This window comes from Chaetura pelagica, unplaced genomic scaffold (genome assembly GCF_000747805.2).
Source record: "Chaetura pelagica isolate M959 unplaced genomic scaffold, ChaPel_1.0 scaffold294, whole genome shotgun sequence".
NCBI classification, from domain to species: Eukaryota; Metazoa; Chordata; class Aves; order Apodiformes; family Apodidae; genus Chaetura; species Chaetura pelagica.
In genome coordinates, this window is record NW_009953068.1 from 1,067,589 (window position 1) to 1,077,015 (window position 9,427).

The 9,427-nt window shown below is 55.5% G+C and overlaps 1 protein-coding gene across 1 annotated transcript in view; it reads left to right on the forward strand.

Moving 5' to 3' along the window:
* MYO18B (myosin XVIIIB) overlaps positions 1–9,427 on the forward strand; it is a 73,143-nt gene that overhangs the window by 21,621 nt on the left and 42,095 nt on the right. The window contains exons 14-18 of the mRNA XM_009996859.1: positions 5,053–5,223; positions 5,660–5,750; positions 7,343–7,535; positions 8,826–8,909; positions 9,178–9,319. Coding sequence (XP_009995161.1) covers positions 5,053–5,223; positions 5,660–5,750; positions 7,343–7,535; positions 8,826–8,909; positions 9,178–9,319 — 681 coding nt within the window. The remainder of the gene's footprint in view (positions 1–5,052; positions 5,224–5,659; positions 5,751–7,342; positions 7,536–8,825; positions 8,910–9,177; positions 9,320–9,427) is intronic.

Below are 9,427 nucleotides of genomic sequence, written 5' to 3' on the forward strand. Positions count from 1 at the left end.
TTCCTGCCCCTTGGTGCTGCTGGAGAGAGTCTGGCCTCCAATCACGTGCAGAGGGGACAGGGGCTGCAGGACATCACCCTGTGCCAGCTCCATGGGCAGGGCTGTGACAGGCAACTCATCTGCTGGGATGTTGCACCCAATGCCCCTGTGAAGGGACAGCTTCGGGTGGGAATAAGTTTGTCATCTCTTGAGTGCCTGGTACAGCTACTGAGTTGTAATAGGCTGAGTTTAGATGAGGGTTGTATTTTAATAAATACAATCTTTGTTATAAATACAAGACTGTTAATGCAGGCATCTAGAAATTGCCTTATCCCTTATCAATTATAGTGAGATGTGCTCTAGCCCCTGTTTGAGGCAGCCACGTTGATTTACACATGTCAATTTATGAGGGCTGCATAAAGGCTGCTATAAACTAACTCACAGACATTTATAAATGTCTCTGCAACGTGTCATAACACATCCTATGGTAATTTATGCCATTAATCATTTATTAATTATTTAAAAAGGATTAGTGCTGTCACTGCTTACAGACTTCTCTTTCTCCCTCTCCCTGGTGTTCTCTTTCCCCATCTCCATCTCCCCTAGTGCCCTTCCAGCTTTGCTAAAAACAACCCTTCTGTCTCAGGCTGAAGTGTGGGAAAAGGCTCCTGGAAAAAAAACACCAAAAGAAACCCTTGAGAGTGTTCAGGAGAGCAGGTTTTGGAGATGTGTCTTGTTGTAAGAGAAGGAGCTCAGAGGCAGATGAAGGAAGGGTGGCTGTGCTGCCCAGGGCAGCTGAGCTGGTTTGCTGGGGCAGCTGAGCTGGTTTGCTGGGGCAGCTGAGCTGGTTTGCTCCCAGTTGCTGAGCTCTCTGCCCCGAGCATCCTGCCCGGCAGTGCCCAGCGATACTCAGCAGAGCTGCTGCAAGGATTGGGGTGTGAATGGAGTGTTAATGGTGGCTCAGGCAGGGCTCGGGGCCTCGGAGCAGGCTCGGCTGTGGGATTAACAAGCAGAACATGTCTCAGCATCCCTGGCTCTGGTATTGATTCCCCCGCCGCGCGTCAACAAAAGGGGAGAAATGAAAGGAAATATGGATAAAAAATGGATCAAAGCCGGATGGAGCCAAAGCCTCAGTGGGGGCGATGACTCTTTTAATGTGGTTAAACCTGCCTCGTGACCGCCAGCCCTTCCCTTCCCCTCTCATGCACTTTGAAGCTGCACATTCCACATCCTCTCCTTGCAACCTCTCCGTGGGGAGCCCCGCGTGTCCGGCTGCCCCTCGGGGCACCCCCAGGCCCTGCTGCCCCCCCGGCACGTGCGGGACCCCCGCGAGGGTACATCCACCTTTTTCCCCCCTTCTGCTGATGCCCATCATCTCGTCACCAATTCAGTTTGTCCGGGGACAAACCAGGAGGCGGTGACACCACCCCTGTCCGGCTGGGAGCGGGAAATACCCCTGCAATCAGGCAGGGAATCCCGCAGGGCCCCCCGCGCCGGGCTCGGCGCTCCGGGTGCCTTTGAAAAGGGCTCTTTTTGTCAGGAAGCAGCTGAGCAGCCAGAGGCCCCCGGGGCATCCCAGGTACCCGTTCCCCGAAGTGCCCCAGCCCCCCGGGGGGGCTGCAGAACCCCCCGTGTTCCCAGGTATCCCAGGAGCGGGCAGGAGGCTCCGGGGGACACATCCCGCTCTGTCTCAAGCTGCCCCTTTTGCTGGTGGAACATCTCCCTGCTGAGGAGAGGCTGAGGGAGCTGGGTCTGTTGGGCTTGGAGAAAAGGAGACTGAGGGGTGACCTCATCAATGTTTACAAATATGTAAGGGGTGAGTGTCTGGGAGATGGAGTTAGGCTTTTCTCAGTGATGACCAGTGACAGGACAAGGGGTAATGGGTGTAAATTGGAGCATAGGAGGTTCAAGGTGAATATCCGAAGAAATGTTTTTCCTGTGAGAGTGACAGAGCCCTGGGCCAGGCTGCCCAGAGAGGCTGTGGAGTCTCCTTCTCTGGAGACATTCAAACCCTCCTGGATGTGTTCCTATGTGATGTGCTCTGGGTGACCCTGCTCTGGCAGGGGGGTTGGACTAGATGATCTTTCGAGGTCCCTTCCAGCCCCTAAGACTCTATGATTCTATGAAACCGGCTGCCCAGGGGCTCCCTGCCCCCCCAGGCTCCCCCCCACCCCCCTGGCAGGGGGTGCCCGGGTTTCTGAGCGCGGCTGAAAATCGCCCAAGTCCGGCGGGAGCCGCGGGCGGGACGTGCTGGGAGGGGGGGGCGAGCAGGGACCCCCCGCACCCCCAGCTGCTGCCAAGGCAGGGCACTGAACTCCTCGGATGCAGGAAAACCGTAGGGGTTTCCCCTATGCTGCTCGGGGGGAGGCTCTGAGCCCCCCACACCCGGCAGGGGTTGGTGCCCAGGGCAGAATCCTGCATCTGTCACCCCCTGCGCGGATGGGGCTGGTTCCCTGGAGCAGCAGCTCTGGCTGAAGGGGGATGGGAGTGCCCAGGCAGCCATTTGGGAATTTTGGGGTCTGCTATGGGACCCCTCCAGCAAGTAGTAGCGTGGGGTCAGTGTTTGAGCTGCTGCCATGGCCCAGGCTGGCTCCTGCACTGCCCCACTGCTGCAGCATCACTCCCTTGGCAGGCAGGAGGAGCCCCCTTTCAGACCTGGGAAACTGAGGCATGGGGCAGGTTGTGAGATGGGCCTGGGCTGTGCTGGGCTGAGGCAGGAGGGCCTGAGTCCCCTGCACCCCTGTGGTGTCCTGCTGGGCTGCTCCAGGCTCTGCAGGCTGCTGGGGCTGGCAGGAGCAGCAGAGATGGAGCCACCTTGAACACCCTTTTAGCTCTGTGAAATGGAAACTTTCCAGAAGCCATTTAGCCAACTAAAGTAATGGGGATGTCCATCAAAACACAGGAGGGAGAAGAACTGGCAGGATCCCACTGGCATTAATTATGCAGCTCCCTGAGCATAGATGTCAATCAGGAATAGACCTGGGTGACTTATTGCTTTCCCACCAGAGTGAAGAAAAAAGCCTTAAACCTGCATTATTGCTGCTGTTTTACAGCCTCTGAGATGGAGTGACCTTTCTTTAATTGATATGGAAATGACACTTTGTTCTTAGTTCCACCCAAGCTCAGATTTACCCTCCTTTTTTTCTTGCTGCCTGTTGCTGAAGGAGGAGGGAGCAGCAGATCCATAATTAGCACCATGCCAGGCTTCCCCTTCTGTGACAAATATATCCATCCCTGGCGTGGCCCCTGTCACAGAGGGAGAGATGTGCTGGTGGCTCTAGCATGATGGAGGGGATGGAGCTGCTGCAGGCACAGCCCAGGCCTGGGGCTGCTGTAGGGAGAGGAGGGCAGGAAAATGCAAAAAACACCCGGGGCTGGGTCCCCATCCTTCCTTTCCCAGCAACTCCACTTTGTGATGCTCTCGGATTCTTGCTTGGCAGTTTGCTCTGAGATGTATCTGGTGGGGGGAGTTGCTGCAGCTCTTCCCTTCCCCGGGATCCCTGTAAGTGCAGAGGACACAGATTTGCAAGGAAAGCTCAGGAATTGTTGCTTGTGTTTGTGGTGCCAGGAGGCACTCCTGTGTTCCCTGGCACTGGCTGTGATGGCCATGCTGGTGTTGGAGGTGAAGAGGAGAGAGCAGGACCCAGCACAGGGGGTCTCTGCCCCTGCTCTAGCTTTGCTTTTCCTTAGCAGACCAGCTGCCCTGGGGCTGGTGCCCAGAGGTGGCACACTGGGAATAGCTGGAGCCCTGGCTGTTGCTGCTGGCTCTCTGGGGGGCTGGCAGCTGGGGGCTCCTGCTGACATTGCCTTCTCCTTCATGAAGGTTTTTATGATCCCCACCACGGCTCCTGGTCTGGGGAGGATGTCCCCTCACATCCCATTATGGCACTGCCTGTTCAGTGCTCTGACATCTTCATTACAAACAGCCAGGGAAATGCAGCCAGAATGGCAGATTTCTTTAATCATGCTATTACACAGCTCTTCCCTTTGTTATATGTAGGCTTTAATATGTCATACATCAGGCCATGGGTCGATAGAGAATTGACTGGAGAATTTACTGCAGGACAAATAAATTAACCATTCAAGCCAGGAGGAGCCTCCTCTCTCTCCCCATCCCCATCCAGGGTAATATAGAGGAACAAATGGGCTATTTTATTTGTCTTATTAGCAGTGCGAACATTTGGATGACAAAGTAAGTGGAAGAAAAGGGACAGGCTGGCAAGGTGTTCCCCATGCAGCCAGGGGATTTGAGGAGGGTAGGGAAGTGGGGTGATGTTGACCTGCCCTGTGCCAGCAGCGAGCCCAGGTCCAGCCCCTCCTGCCTTCCCTGCTGCTCCCTGTGTTTCCCAATTGAAATTAAAAATAGAACCCAAGCTGCTGCGTGGGCACACCAGTAAGACCAGCCTGCTGCTGACCCTGTGTTTTCCTACTGCTTCTCTTAAATATTAGATGGGCCAGATTAATCACCTTGTAGGTGTTAAAGCCGCTGTGTTTTACAAGGGTCACGTTACACCCGGGGGGGCTGCAGGGCACTGGTGGTGTCTTCTGCAGCATGAAATGGAGCCTGGGGGCTCCCAGGGCTTGGGGGTGGTGCTGGAGCAGCTGGTGTGGGATGCGGGAGCAGCTGGTGTGGGATGCGGGAGCAGCTGGTGTGGGATGCGGGAGCAGCTGGTGTGGGATGCGGGAGCAGCTGGTGTGGGATGCGGGAGCAGCTGGTGTGGGATGCGGGAGCAGCTGGTGTGGGATGCGGGAGCAGCTGGTGTGGGATGCGGGAGCAGCTGGTGTGGGATGCGGGAGCAGGCAGCCCGGGATGCTGGAGCAGGCTGCAGGCTCCAGGTGGGCTCCCTGCAGCTCAGGCCCCACAGCCCCTGCACTCCTCAGCAGCCTGCAGAGATCTTCTGTCTGACCCCCATCCCCTGCTGCAAACAGCAGTCCCTTCTTGGTTGATTTGATTTTGATTTTGGGGGTTGCAGGTGGGGGTGGGCAGGGATGTGCTGGAGGGGCTGGGCCTGCACCTGGCTCCTTCCAGGCGGCCCTTGGTGACCCCCCCGGGCCCCCATGTTCCCTCCCCAGTGGGCAGGAAGCAGTTCATGAAGTTTGACAGTGCGAGCCGAGCTGCAGAGGTGCTGGGCTGTGACCTGGAGGAGCTCACCACTGCTGTCTTCAAACACCACCTGAAGCAGATCCTGGCACAGGTGACAGCACGGGGCAGCCAGGCCCCCCCGGCAGAGGAGATCCCAGCAGGTACCAGGATGCTGCATCCCTTTTCCTTCTCTTCATGGGTGACAGGGAAATGCTGTGCTCTGCACTGCTCTTCTCAGGCAGCAAGGTCCATTTCAGTATGTTCATATTAATTAAATTATTAACTGTGCTCTGTCACACAGTTGCCCTCAGCTCTACAGCTGACCCTGCCTGTCACTCCTTAGGGACACCTGAAGATGAGGTGAATTCAGATCGTGCCCCTGGGAGTTAACTGATGGGGCTTAAATGCTATGAGATCTTTACCTGGAAAAGAGGCAGGAAAGCCCCAGAGGAGGAGGGCAGCAGGGTGGGCATCCTGCCCCAGGCAGGTCATTCCACCCAAGGAGCAAGGGAATTCCCTGTTACTAGCTCAGCTCCACGTAGGCTGAACTCGGCTGGGAACAAATGCTGGGTCTTTGCTCTTCATTTTCTGTGCCAGGGCCAAAAATGACGGGTGTGGAGTGTGTGGAGGGGATGGCTGCAGGTCTCTACGAAGAGCTCTTTGCCATTATTGTCTCCCTGATCAACAGGTAGGAGCTGCTGGGTGCTGTGCTGGGGGGGCTGCAGGTGACGGCTCCTTTTGGGTGTGAAGAGGAACCTTTGCTGGGGGGTCCCAGAGAAAGCCATGGGGCAGGAACTGCTGCCTGCTGAAAAAAAAAGAGTTACCTGAAAATCTCCATCTAAGAGAATGTGCTGGTACCCAGGACCTGCTGTGGGCAGCCAGCCCCATGGCAGCAGGCACCAACCCCATCCAGCTTGGCCTGGAACACTTCCAGGGATGGGGCAGCTACAGCTTCTCTGGGCTACCTGGACCAGTGTCTCACCACCCTCATAGGGAGGAATTTCTTTCTAATGACTAATCTAAATCTCTCCTCTTCCAGTTTAAGGTCATTACCCCTCATCCCATCACTCCCTGCCCTTGTCCCAAGTCCCTCCTCAGCTTTCCTTGAATCCCTTCAGGCACTGGAAGGTGCTCTAAGGTGTCCCTGGAGCCTTCTGTTCTCCAGGCTGAAGAACCCCAACTCTCCCAGCCTGTCTCCAAAGCAGAGCTGCTCCACCCTCTGGTCATCACTGTGGGCTCTGGATTTGCTCCAGCACATCCAGGTCCTTCTTGTGTGGGGCTGCCCTGGGGGCTTGTCCTCACTCTGCTTATTTACACCTGGAGAGCTGGGATGGGAAGAGCACCCTCTGTGACCTCTTTTTTTAGGTGGTGTGAATTCAAGATGATCTATTTGGGCAAACAGAATAATTTAATACTGGGGTAGGGCCCAGTCCCCATAACTGTTCTGTTTTCTCAGTTCTGATGCACAACTCAGTTTGTTGAAGTCAGCATTCACATAGAAGCTGGTGCCCAAAAATACCCTGTGTTGTCACAGCAGGTTTATTTTAACCTGCAGTTGAATATTTTTATTGTAATTCTCAGCAACCACATCCCAGAGGGAAATAGCTGATGTTGCTCTAAGGGCTGACAGAAGAGCAAAATGTTGCTGATTCCCCTGAATAACAGTGTTACCTTGGGATGTGTCCCCTCTTCCCTTTAAAGGCAGCTGCTTTGCTCATTTTTATTTTCCACCCCAGCCCATCAAAGCCCATTAAATCACTTCAACACTGATCCAGGTTATGAGGGACGTTTCCTCAGGAGGTGAACACCAGCAGGTTCTCCTGTAGAAATGCCACAAGCAGCCCAGCACGGGGCTTTGGACACGTTGTCCTTGGTGTTGGTGTCACGTGCCAGTTTAGCTGCTTTTCCAGTCACCTTTTCCACCGAACTTCACACAATTGGATGAAGAACTTTAAGCCATTGGAGTCCCAGGATGGGGCCAAGTGTGGGGTGGGGAGCATCTCCTCCCTGCCCTGTGAAGAGGCCAGGCCAGGAGCAGCCCATGCCATGTGTCTCCATCCAGGCTGGGAGGAAATGCTGGCTTGGGTAGCTCAAAGAAGAGGTGGGTGAAGGATAAGGGAGGAGCAAACAAGCCAGGAGGTTCCAGGTGCTCCCTGACCGGAGACTCAGACAGAGGGAGAGATGGTGCTCACCCAGGAGGAGGCAGGGTCACCTCCAAGGGCAGAGCTCAGCTGTGCCTGTGGGTAAAACCCGGTGATGTGTGTGTGTCTCTTTCCCCAGGTCATTCTCCTCCCAGCACCACTCCGTGGGCTCCATCTCCGTGGTGGACACTCCTGGCTTCCACAACCCGCGGCACCAGCAGGGCGGGCGCGCAGGGACCTTTGAAGAGCTCTGCCACAACTACGTGCAGGAGAGGCTGCAGGCCCTTTTCTATGAGAAAACCTTCGTTTTGGAGCTGGAGAGATACAGAGAGGTGAGAGGTGGGGCTTGCAGCAGCACCCCAGCACCTGCAGACAGGGCTGCCTTTGTCCCAGCAGGTCCCTGCCACGGTGTGACTGAACAACACACTGAAGTGGCTTTAGTGGGAGAGGCTGCTGCAGAAAGGAGGGGTCTGTACAGAGCAGGGGCTTTAAGCCCAGCCTCTCATTCCTTCACTGCCCCAGCCATGGGTCCTCTGGGGTATTTCTGGTGTGCTGGAGATGCCAGGCTGGCTGGCAGTCGATTCAGGCAGGCTTGGTCCAGCTCAGGAGGCTTCACATCCTTCTGTCGTTGCAGCTGAGTTCTTCTTCAGGTGATGAACAATAGAGATTAGAAAGGAAGATGATAAATTGTATCAGAAATAAACTGCTGATAAATCTACAAGCAGAGATTAGTTGATTAGGTTTGCAGAAGTTCCTTTATACCTCTAGCCCTGGGAAAAGAGTTGAATTCCCATGGCTTAATAATCACCCATTATTTGCACCAGGTCTGTCTGTGCTCTTTGCTAGGGATGGGTTTGTAGCTACTGGCTGAGCTTGCCATGATGTTGGGCTGGGCAGGCTGGCCATGCCTTGGCTTTGTCTCTGCCTGAGGACGACTGCCCTGGTGCAAGACACTTATCTGCTAGCCCGTGCCCCAGGGACCTGTCTGCTGCCAGAGCAGGGTCACACAGGGGGGTGATGGTGGCAAGTGCCCTTGATAGAAAGAAACTGTTTTTGCTGCTTTCTGCTCTGCCTGCATCCTGAATCCCTGGGCAGAGTCTCACCATGTTACCATGGAGAGACACTAAACTCTTGTCTCTTACTGAAGATCTCTGGTTCAGCTGTGAGCAGGAACAAGCTGTGCTTACCCTGCCCCTCTGCTCCAAGGCCTGGCACAGGGGGTAAGCCCTGCAGCTGGGGGCTCACAGCCTGAAGCCCTTGGTTCAGAAAGGGAAACCACGCCTGCAAGCTGCCATTTAAATAATTGATTATTTTCTTAGAGCTTTCTCATGAAGTCTTCAGTTAGTGTCATATCCATGATTTATGTGCCTTGTCTGACATCCACAAAGCCCTTCAGAAGCCTGCAGGACGTGCTGGTCCTGACAGCCCTGTCCTTGGGGCAGATGTGGCCGTGGTTGTGTCATGGCCCAAGTGTCTCCCGTGGCTGCTCCACTTCACTGGCACTGGATCCCCTCAAAGCCCAGTGGGAGCACAGCCTGCACCATCCCCCTGCTCTCTGCAGCCAGATCTCCTCTTGGCTTTCAGACCGTGACTGAAGTGAGCTTTTAAATAATGTTTTCCAGGAAAATGTTGAGGTGTCTTTTGATCTTCCAGAGCGCTCCCCACTGGCCCTGCTGTCTGTCATCGACCTGAACTCCTCACAGGTAGCCTGTCCCCACGCTCACCGTGGGGCTCAGTGCCTCTGGCCATGCTTCAAGCATCCAGGTGCTCAGAGGACCCAGGGTGTCAGAGGCAGAATGGGACCTCGGGGTGGGGATCTCACGGGTGATGTCCAGAGCTGGATCAGTTCAGAAGGGTCTCCTGACTCTGGTCTGGGGCAGGGAACGTGGCTGAGCAGAGGTGATGTGGAGTAGGGTGAAGGCAGGCTGATGTCCTGCCCCGTCACCAAGGGCTGTCCCCCTCTGGCAGCTGCAGGTGCTGCCGGGCAGCCCAGGGGCCGATCGCAAGGGGCTGCTGGGGATCCTGGATGAGGAGGTGCTGATCCCTGGCTCTGGGGACAGCACTGCCTTGGACCGCCTCTGCTGCTACTTCTCCCCGAAGGGACCCGACCAGGAGGGTAAGTCAGGCCAGCTCAGCTGCCCATCCCTTTGGCTTTGGAAAGGTAAGAAGCCACGAAATACCTGACTGGGCTTTTCCCCCCGGGGTGGCTGGGGTGCTGCGGCAG